Below are 17,662 nucleotides of genomic sequence, written 5' to 3'. Positions count from 1 at the left end.
ATGCCTGAAGCACTGTTGGCCTCCCTACAGAAAAGCAGTTATTTCCTTTAATAGCATGATCTTTAGAGTTTGACTAAACCAGTATTTTTTCAAGTTGGTCTGTCTTCTAACATGTCACATATATTTGCTCAGGTGCCATTCAAAATCATACCCATAAGCATAAGGAATGTGGTCAGATAAGAAAGAACTGATAATCTTTCTATCAGCTAATGAATGTGCAAAGTCATGGATATGCAACAGGTCTGGAACTATTTTTGTCCATGATCGATTGAAACAAATGAAAGATGGGGAGCCAGCAGACTCCATGCACCAGAGTGTCATTCTTGCTTTCTTGTGATATTTTTTAAATTCCCTAAATATCTTATTTACCAGGCCATTTTTAGAATGTTCTTTTCCATTTTAACATGAAACAAGCAGCATATTATTGGAACCATGTGCTGCATTGTGTCCTGCATGACTGCTCACTGTAGCAAGATATTTTATGCTTCTTTTCCTCAACAAAGTGTACTGAAATGTGATACAAAGGTCTCCAGTGTTTCATGTTACTTTGCAGAGGCCAAATTTATTGACACAACTGAAAGCTTTTCTCTAAGAGCTTTTTAATACTAAGGGTTTTGAGATTTTTAAATTTTTGCATGATTTGCTGAAATGGATTCCTCGTCTCTGCTAAGTCACTTCTCTCTTCTTTCTAGGTGCCAGAATAGCTGAATATTCCCAGCTTTATGACCAAATTGTCTTCAGAGACAGTACGCCTAAGGTCCAAAAGGAAGCCGGGGCCGCTCCTCAGGAGCCATCAGCTGGGAGGTTCTCCACACCCGCGTCTCCTCCCCGTTCCCAGCCTGCCTGTGACTGCTCAAGAGCAGAAGATTGGCTTTTGCATTCTACCTACAGTAACGGCGAGCTGGCTGACTTCTCTCCGTGCTCCGAATCCCAGGACCCAAACTCCAAGAACTCATTTACAGAAGCTGGTACAAAAAGCAATTTGAAGCAGCTGCCATCAGCTGGCTCAGTGCCTTCCCTTCAAATTCCCAACCGTTTGCACATCCCGGCGCAAAGGTGGAGTGCCATTATAAGCCAGCCAAACAAAGAAAACTTGCATCAGGATCACGTCTATAACTCACTGGGGAGGAGAGTAAGCAGTGTAAAACCACAGACATACAGCAGGTCACAGTCCTCTTCCTCAATAGTGGTCAACAGGTCTGGAGAATCAATTGTATATAATAATGAAATTGATAAGAAAAGGGTCCATTTGAATAGGAACCTTCGATTCAACAGCCATCAAACTCCTGGAATTGCTTCAGGATATACAGGGCCTGAGATGAGAAAGCAGATCCCTGAAAACTATTCAGATATGATTCTGCAGGATTCTCAAAAGGTCCTGAGAGTGAACAGAGCCTCCCCTCTGACAGCACAGATGGCTACTCAGAACTATTTTTCGAATTTCAAAGATTCTGAAGACGGAGAAGGGGATGATGATGACTATGTTGAAATAAAGTCTGAAGATGAGGGATCTGACTTGGAGACTTCTCAGAACCAGACCAGGAAATCAGATCCTAAACTGCGTAACACAGATGCTGTTCCTTCTGAAATGTTCTGTGGCAAAACTGTCTCCTGTACTCCTGCAAAGTCTGCCAGCAGCAAACACACACTTAGCCCATATCTGACTGCTTACAGTGATTCGGATAAACTGAATGACTACTTGTGGAGAGTACCATCTCCTAATCAGCAGAATATTGTCCAGTCTTTAAGGGAAAAGTTTCAGTGTCTCAGTTCAAGTAGCTTTGCTTGATGCTTTCAGTAATTTCTAGCTGTACTGCCTTATCATGACAGAATATATACTAGGACAATCAGTACTGGCATCACGTATTTCCATAATATTACACTATCAGGCATTGTACTGCAATAATGTTGTAAATAGATGCAAAATGTATTTTTTAAAAAATGGTTTAGAATCCTGGATGTGAAAAAGGCCATGTGCACTGTCTGGGGTCTCTCTGCAGCACATGTGAGATGTGAACTTCTCATCTCCTACTGAACCTTCACATCTCTTCCTTTCTTAGGTGTGATACCCCCTGATTCTTGCCATCCAACCAGGTGTAATAACAATTGATTCTTAAGCCATTTTATCATTTGGAAACTTTGGTATTTAGACTTTCCAGTTGGTGTCCAGTGTTCTGCATCCAAAACACCTGTATGATTACTCTGCTTGCATACAGGAGCATTTAGCTGGGCAGCTGCTCCTGTCACTGTGCAGATTTCTGAGCAGGGTTCTGGTGATTACACCAACAGGCTACGTGTGCAGTTGCACACACCTTTTTGCACGTTACTTTTCATCAGGCAGATTCCAAGTGTGTGGGACCAATGCATATACTACATTACTTTAGAGCAAGCTTCTTACATTTTAAAGAAAATCTAGTCCTAGTTCTTGTGCCAGGCTGATAGCTCTGTGTCTGAAGCCTCTTCTCTACTTACTGGAACTGCGTAGGAGGCAGAAGACAGACAGTGGAGGCTTTTTATGAGAACCTGTGGATGTGACAGTCCTTGCCTGGGGAATGGTTTTGGCATTAGAAGGGGAGCTGCACTGCTTGTCAAGAGGGCTAGGCCAGTCTTGGTACCTCCAGTGATGGTGGCATTTGTGACACACAATCCAAATCTGAGTGCCTTGTAGCTCAGCACCCAGCTGTCAAAAGCTGCTGGGTAGAGTTTGAAACAAAGCTGTGTGTTACACGCAGTGAGCTGCTGGGCACTTGTTCAAGCCCCAGTGTCAGTAACCCTATGAGACAATGAGGTTTGGCCAGTCTTGGGTGAAATACTAATTGTGGGGCACATTTGGCCCATAGGGTGGTTCAGTGATACTGCTGGTTGAGTGACAAGCTGCAGTCCCCAGGGCATGCATCTCCTGCAGCAGGAAGTGACACTTCCTGACAGAGAGAGGTAAAAGATATCTTTTGTAAATCAGTCCGTGCTGACTCTAATCCAATTTATGTACAATAAAAAAGTAGCTTAAAAATGAGAATACATTCCATTCTTTTGCAAATAGTGTATAGAATAAAAGCTGCCGTTTAGAGCAAGGGCAGGCTTTCCAGTACCATCTACACTTAACTCCCCTTCATCATCTTTGTTGCACAGTTTTGGATTCTGTTACTTGAAAACATTGTACCGAAAGGAAAGCCTAGATACATCTACACTGATCATCTTGTGTGACTGTTGTTCTTTTTTGGTGCTTACATTTTTCAGATTACATGGATAAAGCCAGTACCGAGTTAAACATATCAATAAACAAAGGAATTTCATTGAAATACTGTTTTTACTAACCACGTATCACTCCCCTCAGTTACAGAGCACTGTACTTCCAGAACAGCTGTTTATTTACGACATTGGTTACCATGAGGAAAAACTGAAGTTATTAGTGTACAGCTAAATACTTGTAGACTAAGATTTGAGGACTTGAATTTATTAGAACTGACTAAATTATTTACCACACGTATCTTGCATTGGCTAGGAATTGTTATTTTGAGGGCTGGTTGGTCATGGTACTTACTAGCTCGTACCACAGGGATACTTGTTACAGTCAGCACACCCCCTGTGATAGGACCCGTATCTATCTAGTAAAATCCGACTGAAAAATAATGTTGTACATATTTAAGACGCCTAGGTGTAGCAGAGCCCATATTTATTTAATATAGCTTGTAAAGTATTGTAAATATGAATAGAAGGTAAATCTGTGGGCGCGCATCTAGATTTGTTTAAACGGCTTTAGGAGAATGTTTAACTCGCATCTCATGCAATCAATGGAATTGGGAGGGAGGGGAAAAGAACCAACCAACCAGAAAAAAGGGACTTTACTAGTATTGTAACTTCTCCCAGGGACCATTTCATACTATTTTTAATAAACGTTGAGAATGCAAAAGCTTTGGGTGCTTTTCATTGCGGGGCGCGCAAGAATGAAGTTATTGGCTGCAGCCTGTCGGAGCTGATGTTCGGGGGTGATTTGGGTGCCGTTTTTCTCTTGCGAAAAAAGAAGCGGAAGCGGCAGCGGGGGAGCGGCGGGGCGGGGAGCGGGGCAGGCGGCGCTCCATCCCCGCCCGCCCCCGGCCTCGCTCCCGCCCCTGCCCCTGCCCCGTGCCCGCCGCGGCTGCCGGCGCGCCCCGGAGCCATGAGGAGCGCGACGCTGCGGCGCTGCCTGGCCCCGGCACTCGCCGCCGTGCCGCTGCCGCTCCCGCTGCCGCCGCGCCGCGGGCTGAGCGCGCCGCTGCCCCGGGCCCGCAGCGCGGCCGCGGCCGCCCGGTAAGAGGCGCACGTGGGGAGGCAGCGCCGGCTGATGCAACCGGGGGCTGCGATGGTGTGGGCACGCAGGAGGAGGGGTGGGGGGGTCTGGGCGATGCGCCCTCACCGGGTGCGGCGGGTTGGGTTTTGAGGTGGGATTTTTGGGGGACCCCGTAGTAAGATGCCCCCCTTCGCCCAGAAGCGCTGGCGGGATTTGCTCCGGGTTTTGGTTTTGGTGGCGTTTTGGGAGCGGGCAGAGCTGCCGTCATGTGGCGGTGGCTCAGGTGAGGCGGTGCGCAGATGTGTGCCTGGAAAACCGTGTCCCTGGTCCTTTCCCGTCCCAATTCAGCCCTGGACGGGATAGTTTGCAACGACATTGAATTGAACTGGTCCTTGGCTTCTGCAAGGGTAGGAGCTGTCAAAAATCCACTCCAGGCTGTTCTTCTCTGTTTGTCTTCCTTGGTATGGGGGACAGACAGACATATTTCAGGGGGTCTCCTCTTTGCCCACCTGCACCCGTAAAAGGTAACGGAGGAGAGCTGGCCGCCACTTACCCAGAATTTTTTTTCCTGAAAGCATTCCCAGTGCCTGGCTGTCACTAGTTTTTCCAAGAAGTAATGTGGGAAACAGAGCTGCCTTGTCTCCCTTCTGCCAGTGGTTTTGAAAGGCATCCATGAAAGTGGCTGCTCTGCTGCCCAGGGGTTGGTGCAGCCCGGGTTAAGCCGTGGCAGCCCCGGCTGTAAAAGCCTCTGCATCTCCCACTGCCCTGGCCAAGGGTATGGGGATGAAGGACCCACCTCACCCAAGAGCTGATCAGACAGCTCACAGTGCTGGTTCCCTTCCCGTGGTGGGGCTGGACAAGCCTTCTCATGAATTAGCACAGCCTAGCTATAAAGTTTTGGGCATGCCAGAGCAATGCCCCACATACCTATTAAAAAAAAAAAAATTGGCCTTTTGAGGTTACCTGCCTGCTGAGCATCAGCCCTCACAGTTCACATCCCACCATAACTTTGGAGATTGAGAATTTACAAGCCCAAGCATTTCTGTTACATTGTTGACTAATCTTGGTTTCTGCCCACTAATGTTTGGAGGATTTATTTTGTTAAAGATTTGCTTGTCACTGTGTTGCAGCAAAGTTACTGACAATGCAAAGAATTCCTTGGCCTCTCTTAAGAGAAAAAACCCCCGGTTTGAGCCAACGCTTGCCATTATTCAGGTAAAGTATGTCTGTGCACTTACTGGCTGTGAGAGATCTCCTTTGGTACCATTAGTTGTCTGAAACTTGAGAAGCACACCCTGCAGAAAGTAATTTTAATCCTTTTTTATAAAGAATATTGTCTACTTTATTATAAAGCAAAGCAATAGGATGAGGTAGCTCCACCAGATGGTAAATTGCCTTTCTTCAGGCCTGGCAAGGCTTTGCAAAGGAAAGGAACAGTTTTATCCCTTCTTCCTTTTGCCAATATAATCTTTGTTGTTTTAAGTATGGATCACTTTTTCTCACACCTTATCTAAGCTGATTAACTTAATAGTTGAATTAAAGTAGTGTTCTCAAACCTTTATTTAGCATGAAGCTTTTTTGCAATCCTGAGCAAAGTCCTTACGTTCCTGAAAATGTGGGCTCCCTTCACTTCCCATCCCTGAAATAACAATGCCAGGATTAATGAAAGACCCTTTTGCTTCCTGTCAGCCATGCTACCTTTGGGTAGCTACAGCTTATCAATGTCTTCCTGCTCTTCCAAGGAGAGGAAAACCACACTAAATAATCCCAGTCAGCTCAGAAGGGTTTGTGTGAAATAAGTGTAAAGTGTCAGCATCCTGTAGAAGTAGCAGCACTTTCTGATGTGAAGGAATCTTGCAGAATTGAGAACTATTGTTTCACTAATGCTGTGAAGAGATTTCCATTCCACTGATGGTGCAATTTTTGATAGGCAATGAAAATCAGAGATGAGGATTGCTATCCTTGCAAAGCTGAAAGGTGTTCATTCTTAGATTTCTGAAGATTTGAAGGCCACAAAATTAGGGATGTTTATCATTCAGAGGAAACCCACTGCCATGCTGGCAAAAATGTAATTGTCCTGTTTCCTAGGATGGTGATATTGATTTTGAGTGGGCAAACTGACCCAGTAGGTTTTAAGTTTAAAACACAACTGTAGGTATTTTTAAGTACTAATAGTGAATTTAAGTAATACAGCAACAAAGGGTCTTCTAGTGAGGATATCTGAACAGTCTCTCTCATCTCTCACCCTTCCTGATAACTGCATTTTCACAGAGCCCTCTAAGGCTAAAGCTGAAGCACTGCTAGGAAAGCAGTGACCTGTTTTTTCTCACTCCTGTTAGTCTCCATCCAGTTGCACCATGATCTGGAATAGGACTGGGATCTACTCCAGCCCAAGGGGTCTAAAGAGGATTCCTTTCAACCACATTTGTCTCCTGGGTCTGGTTTTCTGCATGGCTACATGCATGTTTTGTGCTGGCGCAATAGAAGGGATGTCCCTCTTGTCCCTGTTTACCTCCCTTGGTCTGCCTCATGAGGTGCCTGTAGGAGCACGTGGCCTAGATCCTTCTGGGCAGGATTCACCCAAGCTCTGTTCTCCAGCTTTCCTGTCACTCTGACTGGTCTGGTTGTGAAGAGTGAAGCAGAGCCTATTTTAAATGTGTATTTGTTGGTGCAAAGAAAACTTGCTTTGGTGCGCAGATGTTCTTGCATGCTCTGCTCTACCAGTAATGTGGGCAGAGCCTTGATTTGTGCTGCTCCCCATGTGCCACATCTGCCCAGAGGAGCAGAGGGAGGGCAGGGAAGTCACCTCCTTTACTTGTGAGCAACAGCAGCTGGCATGACAGGGCACCCCCTCTTCTGCAGGGCTGGGAATGAGGAGCTGCAGGCTGAACCTGCAGTGGAATGATTTTAGGACTGTCCTTTTCCTCTTGAGTCAACTAAATCTGAATCAATGCCAAAACTGATACCTCTGTTGCTTATTATCCATGTTGAACCTCGGCTGAAGCTATGCAACAGCAAAAAATTATTGGGGGTGCTTCTTAAGTTTTTTGATACTGAAAAGTAAAGCATCAGGATCATGCCTAACAGTGGAGCTGTTGCCCTGCAAAGCTCAGCAAAGCACCATTGGCTCCCCTGCACCTCCTGCCCTGCCCTTGCACTGTGCCAGCCCCTGTGCTGAGCTCTGGCCTCACCTGTGCTGCTCAGTGGGTTTCGATAGGAGCTGGTTTAGGGCAGGGACTGTCTGCACTCACACAAGGTAAGAGTTCACCTGCCAGTGCTGCAGGGACATTACAGGGGACAGTGTGGTACCACCAGTGGCTCCATCCCAGTCAAACTTCTTGAGCAGTCAGTGTGGGGGCACAGCCCCACATTTACTGTCACAGGGGAGGAGATGCTGGGCTGTCCCTAGAACTGTCTCTTCTTCCTTGGCACAGTGTGAGCTCTGCACAGTGTCCTCAGTGCAGCAGCTTCTGTGCTGCCACTCAGCACCTGCTGCCACACTTGGGGAGTGGGATGCTGGTGGTGCAGTGCCAGGAATGCTGGCAGTGCAGGGAGGGATAGAGGGCAAGCCCTCCTTCCCTACCAGGAGTTGTACCTCTTCATGAAGTTTGTGCTTTTTCATCTCTTTTTTTCACTATCAGCAGTCTTGAACTATTTGGGATTAACATGGATGGCCTTCTGCTTCTTTCTTAGAATTGTTTCTTATTAGTTTAGACACAGACATTGTCACTATGTTTCTTGCATAGATGTGCATTAATGTGTTCATTTTTAAAATGTATTGTTTTAAAACTCAGTTACTGTTTTGTTCCCCAAGGCACATAATGACCAGTTGACTCAAGAAGCAAACAAGAACTTGGCCAAAGAGGTAAGCATTAGCTGATACATGTGTTAATAATCATGAGCTACTTGCCTTTGGTAATTTTAAGTCTTTTCTTTCAACAGATTGGTCTACGTGTTATTCACATCTGTCTTCCTGAAGGCAGCACCAAAGATGAGGTAACTGAAGTACCTGAAAGAGCCTTCCTTTTCCATTTTTGTCAAAAACTTCTATTTATTACTGACATTCATTATTATTTTGACTGACCTTTGGTAACTCAAATTAGTCTTAGGATTGCCTTGGTTTAAATAGCAAATATTATCCTCTTACTGGCAAGAATGAAAAAAGAGAATTAATGGGCATGTCTGCTGTTCCCTGGCAAGCTGGGGTAGATTTAAGAGTCATGTTTTGAGTTTGTGCTTGGTGTTTAACTCCATACCAGCTCAGGTATCCTGTCTCCCACAGTTGCTCTTCTGACTGTACCTGATTATTACCCAGATTATTCAGGGAAATTATAGATTACATGATTATATGGGGAAGGGAGGGGAAAAGAAGGGGGTGTTGAATTTGTCTATTGACTTTTTACTGTTTCAATTGTGTATTAAAAAAGAAACATCCCCCCCAAATAACTAGAGGCCTGAATTCTTTGCCTTGTTGAAGGCGCAGAACTTAATATCAATTATGTTTTAAATATAGAAAACCATGTGAAAGTTAAACAGTGAAGGAATGTATAGAAGAAGATGACTCTGTTATTAGCTGGCCTTCTTGTGCTTGGCAAGTTTGATAATCCTGCAGGCTTGTGAGTTCTGTGTACTCTTTTGTTTTTTGGTACACTTTGTTCTTAAAATGTTACTGCCTTGCAGTGTAATCTCAAGAACTGCTTCCAGATATATTAAAAGGAATTTACTGTGAAGTTTTGTAGATTATGGATAGTCAGCTACCCATTTAAAAAGAGTGGGCTTTTGAAATGAAAAACAAATACGCTTTGTTGTTGGAAAATGCATTTTATTTATATTTTGAGTAATATAGCAGGAAATACGTAAAATACATTGACTGTGCAGCAGTAGTTGCAGTTAGTTTGAAGTCGTATCTTAGAAGTGGCTTGGCTGTGTATTTAAAGAGAAAATTGGGGTATTTCTTTTATTTAAAGGAAGTTATTTCCAATAAAATTTATCATGATTTGCTGACTGTCTTGCTTACTCACTATGGCAGGTTTTTTTCATCTGCTAAAATCCACATCTCAGTTGTGTTCCCTGGTGTGGGAAGGTGGGAGGGATTTCAATACCATGCACATTTGGGTTTTGTCATAACTTCCTCTGTACAATAAAGGCAAGTTAATACTATGCTACTTTACCCTGCATGAGTTATAAGTAATTTAAATGCTGTGATGATGGAAATCTGAATTAAAGTAAGATGCAATTAAAATGGAAAAGTGAATTACTTTTCCAGGAGGCAGAAATACAGCTTGAGTTTTTAATTGTTCCGTAGGCCCTCAGCATTTTGTACCATATCAAATGGGTTTTTTAAAAGAAAAATGCAGATATTTTCATGTGCATGTACATTCACCCTTTCTAGTGCAATGTATACCAGTCCTGTTGCTGTCAAGTGCCACAGGACTTTAAGAGATATGCCTGGTTTTGCCCCAGGAGTCAGGAAACTAAAGAGGCATTTCTGTACCAGTGACATGCTTTTGTAATCTGTGTTTAGCATGATAGTGTGGTTCTCTTGGTTCAGAGTTGCAGCTAATCTAACTCCTGCCTAGTTCCTAGCTTAAGGTTGATTGCATATCAAGTGTTTGGGTAATAGAGTTCACAATTACGATGAATAGTTTAAAAGAAAAGCATTTTTAAAAGGCATGGTATTAGTTAAGGGAAAAAAAATACTTAAAATCCTTTACTGTTGGATATTAATCCAATTCTATTATAAAGCTTTATGGTGCTTGCACAGTGGTTTTGTAATAGGATGGGAAGACGTGCTTGCATGACATTTCTCACCTAAAAAAACGTTTGACATGTTTTGTTCCTTTGTATTCTTTCTGGTCACAGCAGAATAGCATGAATCGGCATTATATTTTAGAGAGGAGGGAATCAAGGGTCGGTAGGACAGTCTCAGATGTCAGATATGACCAATTATAAACTACTTGAACTTGCATCTGGTTCATAACTTGAACTCCATAAACTTCTCTGTGGTGCCTTTTCAGCCTAACACTTCTTCACAAGGCGATTGCCAGCTCTTAGGATTGGGGTGTTTTGAGAAGGAAAATTGTTAACCATATATGCTGGTTTAATAAAATGATTTTTTTTTCTTGTATAATTGTTCTTTCACGTGTTACAGCTTTTTGTCCCTCTATTGGGATGTGATCTGGTCCTGTTTTGCACTATGTATTAACTCAGGTGTCCTGTGTCTGAAAGCGACTTCAGAAGCCATTACAGTGACAGGCTTTTGCTGAGGTTTGGAGTGCTGAAACACAAACTGCTTTTGGCAGCATAATGTCACATAATATGTGTTTGCTTTGCAAGATGTTTAGAATAGAGTCAGGGTGGCTTAATTTGGTAAGCCACTGATAACAAACTGAGTAGAGCTTTTTCATTTGGAATTTACAGTAATAAGCAAGAAAAGCCAAGGTGGCCATAAAGTAATTGAAGAAAATTTACAGGTTTTACCTCATTCTAATCAGATTCTCCTTTTATCTGTTGTTCTGATCTTTAATGTTTTTTATTAACTTCCTAGATTGTCAGTGAAATCTTGAGGCTCAATGAGGATCCTAACGTGCAGGGCCTTGCTCTTGACCTCCCAGAAAGCTTATGCAGCAGTAAGGTATTAAATGCTGTGAAACCAGAGAAGGATGTGGATGGGTAAGTGGAGCACTGAGAAATAATGTTAGCAGGCACAAGCCTGATGGCTCTGTAAAATCAGTTTTCTACTCTGCTTTTCATTAATGAATTCCTCAGTCAATGTGTCTAGCTGTGCTATTGAGCAGTGATAAAAGATGCCTCTGAATCGAGAAGTCTTTTGCTGAAGTAGTTTTGGGCATTATCTTGTTATTTTTTACATAATGTACATTCAGGGCATAGTCCTTTCAAAGAAATAAAAAATGAAATCTTGATTTACTGGCGATACTTAAGGTATTTCATCACTTCAGTAATACAAGTGGTAAGCACAAAGTACTGAATTTTCACAAGAAGGATTGATGGGAAAATTGCAGAGAGGTTTTAACTTCCTTACAGCACTCTCTTGTGGTGAGAGAGTAAGCTGTAATAGTTTGGACCCATTAGCACAGATTTCCAATCAGTGTTGAGTTGTACTGCTCTCAGAAGAGACCACTGGTGTAATTTAGGTTTGTGAGTTATCATTTTGCTGCTCTTGTAGCCTTCCTGCTCTTAGCTGCAGGCTATTACCATTTTTTAAATCCCACTCTCTTCTTTTTTTTTTTTCATGTCAGGAAAAATATCTAAAAATCCTTCAAAAACCTTTCCATTATGTGGAGTACAGGATATTGTCAGTATGGGAACACATCTGTTGCCCCCTCCTAGGCCAGCTTGTCTCTGGCAGCCAGTCGGGTCTCACTGCAGCCTCTGAAGTGCTTGTGCCCAGTGTGCTATGGGTGACATGGTGACTAGTAAAGAGCTGCCTGTGTATCCTGGGATTGTGTTACCCATTCTAACTCAGATCCCTTTCCTGGCCTCTCTTGAGGCTCAGTGTTTGTCTAGCTGAGGTGTGGGATGATACAAATTAGCTGCAGTACATGACTGCCAAAGGATTTGCTTTTGTGAGAGATGTTTGCTCTTGGGATTTAGCTCTTAGCCATGTTACAAGCATTGCTGGGGATTTATGCTACACAAGCTCTTTTTTATGTTAAATTTCCATATTTTTCCACTGCAGATTATCCAGTGTAAACCTAGGACGTTTGGTACATGGTGATGTCTGTGACTGTCTGGTTCCTCCTACAGTGTGTGCTGTGATGGAGCTTCTTGAAGATATAGGTGAGCCCTTCTATCACAATCATTACATTAATTTTGGCCTATTTTAATCCTGGCTATGAGCCAAATATAATCTGACTTTGTTGTGTCTTCTCTTTTGTGTTGCTTTCCTACCTGACATGTATTTATCTCCTGCTAGTGACAAGGTGTCCTCCTGCTCAGTGACATCTGAATGCTGTATTTGTAGAAACAGGCCTCAGGCCTACAGATTTTGGGTAGGGGTTAGCTGCCATCAGGAGGTTTAATTTCACTGAAGACACACAAGACATGTGAGTCTTCCAAACAGAAAATACAGGCATCACTTGGGGATTTCACTTGATTGTCTTGATTGGTGTGAGGAGTTGGGGAAACCCAGGTTTGCCTGTAAATTGCTGCTGAGCAAATCCTTTGGTTTGGATTGTGCTGTGTCAGTGCTGACACTGAAATGGCAGATTTAAACAAGCAGGTTTACTGTGTGTGAAGACACTGTTGGTTTAAGGCAGTGTGTCAGAAGTTGTCTCTCTTAAAGTGATTCATAACTGTTGAAGCGAGCATTTCTGTAGCAGAACTGTAAACAGGAGATTAAATGTACTTAGTAACAAATATGAATGAAGGGATTTGTGCAAAAGAAAGCGAGAAGAACAGTATTTGCTTACTAGAATTTAGAGAGTCACCAGGAAACTCCTTAAGACCCGTGGTTGCTGTCACTGCACGGGCTCCAGAAGTGCTGCACATCTGCTGTGCTTGTGCAGGCACAGGGCACTGTCCTGTTCTGAGCCCCTCTGCAGCCCCTTCTGCAGTGCTGCAGCCCAGGGTGGCCTGGGGGAGCTCCATGCAGCTGCTGGTGCTGGTGCCCTGCGCTGGGGGTGGCTGAGAGCCGTGCCTTGTGTCACACAGGTGGGAAGAAGGTGCTGCTGGTGGGGACACACGGGGCAGAGGGAGCTGCCCTGCAGAGCGTGCTGCAGCGCCGCGGAGCCGCCGTGCTCAGCTGCCACTGGGGAGCCCCACAGCTGCAGAGTGAGGTGAGTGCTCTTCTGTCTGCCTGGCCTCGTCCTGCATCCCCACTGCCTGCCCACCTGACAACCCTGCCCTCAGCTGCCATTCCCAAGAGGGAGACTCCTCGTGGCAGTCACAGGTGGCACTGGGGTTGCTGGTAGCCAGTGTGGGTTAGGGTCCTTTCTCCTTCCTGCTTGCTCAGAAATGGTGCAAACACTGACCTCTACCAGAATATTACATGTAACAGCAGCTGCTCTAACTTCATTATTTTACACCAAAGGAATCCAACAAACAAATGTTTTAGCTCTCCCTTTTGCTTTGTCTCTGTGCAAGAGAAATGCGCTCTTTTTTTCTTGTCCTGTGATACTGTCATCTGCATGAAATTACTTCCACTGGATTTGTGTTCTAAAGGTTTGAAAGTGTTGCTGCTCTTGGGACAAAGAAATCCCAATCATTATCTTTGAAGAGAACCGTAAAAGAATTCAAAGAAATTCAGGAGCCTTAAACTGAAGGATTTGCATGATCTCCCTGTCTGCTTTTTGCAGAACTTTTAGACACAAGTTAGAAGTTGGTATGAATTCCTGTGGAACGTAACAGTTTGTTCCTTAGTCCCAGATTTCACAGAATGCTCCAGCTGGGGTGGCATTGTCCTGGGGGCATGTGCAGCAGGGCACAGGCTCGGTGCTGGGGACAGCTCTTGTGTTGGACAGCCCGAGCCGCAGGGTGGCAGCCAAGGCAAACCGATGGTGTCGGACTGGAGGAGGCGCCCACAGGAGCAGGAAACAAATCCGAGCAGCTGTGATAGAAAGTTCTCTGGCACACCCGTGTTTTCACAGCTGTGGATGTTTTTGCCAGGCCTGTCTCAGCTCTGGGCTTTTAAGTGACTGACAGCACTTAGGAAACACATGGCGCTCTGGGAGATGGAGTGCTGTGAACTTGATCCTTGCCATGTCTCATTCCTCAGCTATTTCTCACTGCTTGGGGCTGTGCTAGAGGACTGCTCTGGGCTGGATGGGGTGGGTGACAGGGTGGCCAGAGGTGTTTCCACTGGTTCACAGCAAAAAATCTGGATTGGGCCCAGAGCTGCTTGTGCAGTGCTGTCAATAGCTGGAGAGAATTCTGTTTCTTTCCATCCAGATGCTTTCCCATAATCATGCTTTGCTTTTTGGCATTCCCCATAGCTTACCTCTTGGATCAGGCCACTGATGGGAAACAGAATGGGAAGCCTAAGTTTGAGGCTTTGTGCACTTAAGTCTTCCCAGGTTCGTTTTCACTTTTGGCAATAAAAGAGTTTGTACTTTGCCTGTGGGTCTAATCAGCAGAGCCCAGGGGAAACCTACCTTCCTCTTCCTCACCTGTGAACCTGGAGCAGCATGTCACCAGTAATCCCAGAGCTGTGCTGAACCTGTCTGGATGTCACTCTGATAGTTAACTCTAGTTCCTTGATAAAATCTAATGCATGCAGGGAAAACTATCCTGTTTCATATTCCCAGGAGCTGGAGAGTCAGAAACTAAGCACAAATTTCTAACCAAACAATGAAGTACTGTAGCAACTTGAATTTGAATGACAATGTTGTTAGATAACATGATTATAGAATTTATATTCTTCTGCTTGTTTAAAATGCTGATTATGAAAAACAGGTTTAATGTTCACCAGGTTTCTTCTCTTGATTTTTTTTTTTTGTTATTTGAATTTCAAGTAAGAAAATGTGTTAGTTGATGTTTAAGTTTTTCAAAGACTTGAAAGGATCAATTCATGTTTTGTTTTTCCTACACAGGACAGTAACTTTTCCTTTCTCTACGGTGGCAGTTTGTGTGCAGTTGTTTGGAAGTATAACCTATGGTAGCATAATAAATTCATTTAGGAAGTGAGGGATAAACTTATGAAGAGTAGGATTTTTTCACTGAGATGCATTTGTTTTGCAATATATACCAGGAAAGGAGAATTTTATCTTAAGGGTAGGAGAATGTTATTTGTTGTAATCCATTGGCCAGGCCTATTTGCATTGGAGCACTAACCCTGACCTTAACCATGTAATGCCTTTCTTAAGTGGTTACTGCATTACCTTAGACTAGCTCTGATGATTTGTTCATCTTTTTAAAAAGGACAGCATAACAACAAGTGTTTCCTTTGGAAATTCTTTTAATTTAAATGAGTTATACAACACTAAGTTTGTAGGTTTTTGGATGAGGTTTTGTATTGCTATGGCCTTACTATTGCTTTTTTCACTTGGGCACTTTTGCAAAAATATTTTGAAAATGATCAAGAGGAACTATGTTTTAATCCACCTTAGGAAAAGTTTGAAAACATAGGGGTAGCTCTCCTAACAAACAGCATAATGTCATCTGCCATCTGACTTAATGTGCTCCTTTAAAGCAAGCCTGTTCTGTCTTATGGCAGGAAAAAGGAATAAAATAAATAATGATACATTTCCATTTCATTGCTTTTATCTGAAATAATGGTCACAGTCTCAATGTTCTTTTCCCTCCCCACTTCATGTTTTGTTAAGTTGAGCAGATTATTAATATTTCTTTTTGTTCCATTTTGGTTTTCTTGCCTTCAGTTCTCACAGCACAGCTGAGCCATGTCCTTCAGAACTGTTGAGCTTCCTGGGCTTTCTAATAGTTCACAAATGCAAGAAAGCATTTTAGAACGTTCTGGCACATCTGTGCAAAGTTGTGAAGTTCATGAAGAAATATTGTTCTGTTTGCATTGATAGGTTCAATGTAAAAGAAATTACAAAGTGAGAGATAAAGACAGAAGCATCTTAGAGAAAATACTTAAGATGTTATCATTCTGTTAAGCTTTGTGTAGATAGCTCTTCAAAGCACATTCACTGCATTGTGCCTGAAGTATGACCTAGTGACATACTTTTAGGGACATGTCCCCTGTAATTTTAAAATAGGACTCCCCAAAAGTCAGTTCAGTATTACATGTGAAGAATAGAAGCTGGTGTCTATGATCCTTTTTTATGTCAGAATTATGCTTTCTAGTTTGAAAGGAAGTTGTCAAGTAGATTAATATTGAAAAAAAAAATGGATTATTTTCTTGCCAAAACATCGGTAATATTTAATACCTGTAAGAAAACAGAATCTTGTTTCAGTCATCTAAATTCAGTCAGTCATTATTTCAGCACATCATCTTTAATGTTCTCCGTGTGTGAACCACATCATGCCTGTTTTAAGAGAGCTGCTATCATACAATTTTATTGTAAAAGAAGTGAGCATTGGTCTGTCTAGGTATAATTAGGAGTAGAAAAGTTGTTTGCAAAAGCAAGGTTAAGAAGTATGATAGTGGTTCAGCTGGAGTGCTGATTGGGAGTTTCCTTTTCAGGTTGAAAAAGAGGTAATTTTGGCCACAGTGTGCTTTTCCTTAGAACCAACACTTGAGCTTCAAACTCTTGGACATTTCTTAGCTATTTACTATCTTGTTAAGACCTAGACTCTTGCTATGGGCATAAAAATACATTTTGTATTGTAAGCATGAAGGAACAGGAGACCAGGCACATGGATCCTGTAAGAGGTGAGGAGAGGGAAGCTCCATGAGTGTTTCTAATGATGATGATGTAGACAAAGTATTTCCACTTCAAGATCTTATGCACATCATCTCTGTTCCTTCCAATTTTGAAGTGTATCCCCTGTCTGTAAGCTAGAGGAGCGGTTGCTAAAGTGTGGATCATAGTGGCAGGCTGGAGCCCACAGCAAAAGCGTGGGCTTGATTTTCAAGTGCACTGTGTAGAGCAAGTGCATTCAGGGTGATGTGGCAGGAAAAGCTGGAAGAAACCGTGTAATTAGTACATGCCTTGGTGGAAAAAGTACCTGAAACTAGTCACTGACTGAAAAAAATTTCAAAATTTCAGAAAGTAGTTAGAATTGCTGTGGTTAAAGTGGAACCTGATCTGTAAACTGATGTGCAAAGAGACTTTTTTGATAGAGTTGTGAAAAAACTTTTAATCAGATTTCTGTTCCTCATCACATCTCTTTAATTTTATATGGCCTAGCTTCATACCCAGGACTCTGAGGGTCTACATTTCAAGTTTTAATTTTAATTTTTACTCTGTTTGATCATGCATTTAAAAATGGCTTTTGTAGCAGTCCATTTAAACTGCGGAAAAATGAAAATTTTATGCAGTCTTCACAGCAAAATGGAGTTTCAGTGATCTGTAATATACAGCTACTTTGTGCCATTATCATTTAATACTTGGCTGGAAAGTCTGTATTGTTGTTTTAACATTTGGTGTTCTGTCTTGGGAATGGGTGGTGCTTCTTAATCTGCTTCAACTTAAATCTTGGTGGAGGGGATCATATTTTGTTATGAGGTAAGGTTGCAGATTATTTATTGGCACAGCTCTTCCCAACTGAAAAAATATTTACCGGTGAGAAGGCAGGATACTGCTGGACTCTTGGCTTTGTCTGCAGCCAGTTGCCTAGTGCATTAGGGAGGGTTTGGCCTGCTGCTTGTCATTCCTTCCTCTGGCCAGCCTGATGGGATGGAGCCTGGCTGTCCAGGAAGCATGAGGCAGGCAGCCACATGCTCTCCCTCATGGGTATCTCCTTGACCTTCTGGCTGTGGCTGCCTATAACATCTGGTTCCTGTCAGATGTGTCCTCTGTGTCCTCTGTG

The 17,662-nt window shown here is 43.1% G+C and overlaps 2 protein-coding genes across 3 annotated transcripts in view; both read left to right on the top strand.

Moving 5' to 3' along the window:
* PLEKHG1 (pleckstrin homology and RhoGEF domain containing G1) overlaps nt 1-3,910 on the top strand; it is a 125,525-nt gene extending 121,615 nt beyond the window's left edge. For both annotated transcript variants that reach the window (XM_058021159.1, XM_058021160.1), the window contains exon 20: nt 693-3,910. In XM_058021159.1, coding sequence (XP_057877142.1) covers nt 693-1,789 — 1,097 coding nt within the window. In that variant the 3' untranslated portion in view covers nt 1,790-3,910. The remainder of the gene's footprint in view (nt 1-692) is intronic.
* Nucleotides 3,911-5,347: 1,437 nt separating this feature from the next.
* Nucleotides 5,348-17,662, top strand: part of MTHFD1L (methylenetetrahydrofolate dehydrogenase (NADP+ dependent) 1 like) — a 141,633-nt gene continuing 129,318 nt past the window's right edge. Inside the window, exons 1-6 of the mRNA XM_058020302.1 lie at nt 5,348-5,482; nt 8,082-8,132; nt 8,210-8,263; nt 10,815-10,939; nt 11,967-12,067; nt 12,941-13,065. Of these exons, the coding sequence (XP_057876285.1) occupies nt 5,348-5,482; nt 8,082-8,132; nt 8,210-8,263; nt 10,815-10,939; nt 11,967-12,067; nt 12,941-13,065 (591 nt within the window). The remainder of the gene's footprint in view (nt 5,483-8,081; nt 8,133-8,209; nt 8,264-10,814; nt 10,940-11,966; nt 12,068-12,940; nt 13,066-17,662) is intronic.

The sequence above is a fragment of the Melospiza georgiana genome, chromosome 3 (genome assembly GCF_028018845.1).
Source record: "Melospiza georgiana isolate bMelGeo1 chromosome 3, bMelGeo1.pri, whole genome shotgun sequence".
Classification (NCBI taxonomy): domain Eukaryota; kingdom Metazoa; phylum Chordata; class Aves; order Passeriformes; family Passerellidae; genus Melospiza; species Melospiza georgiana.
The sequence above is the reverse complement of the archived record's forward strand: the minus strand, read 5'-3'. Positions and strand labels throughout refer to the sequence as shown.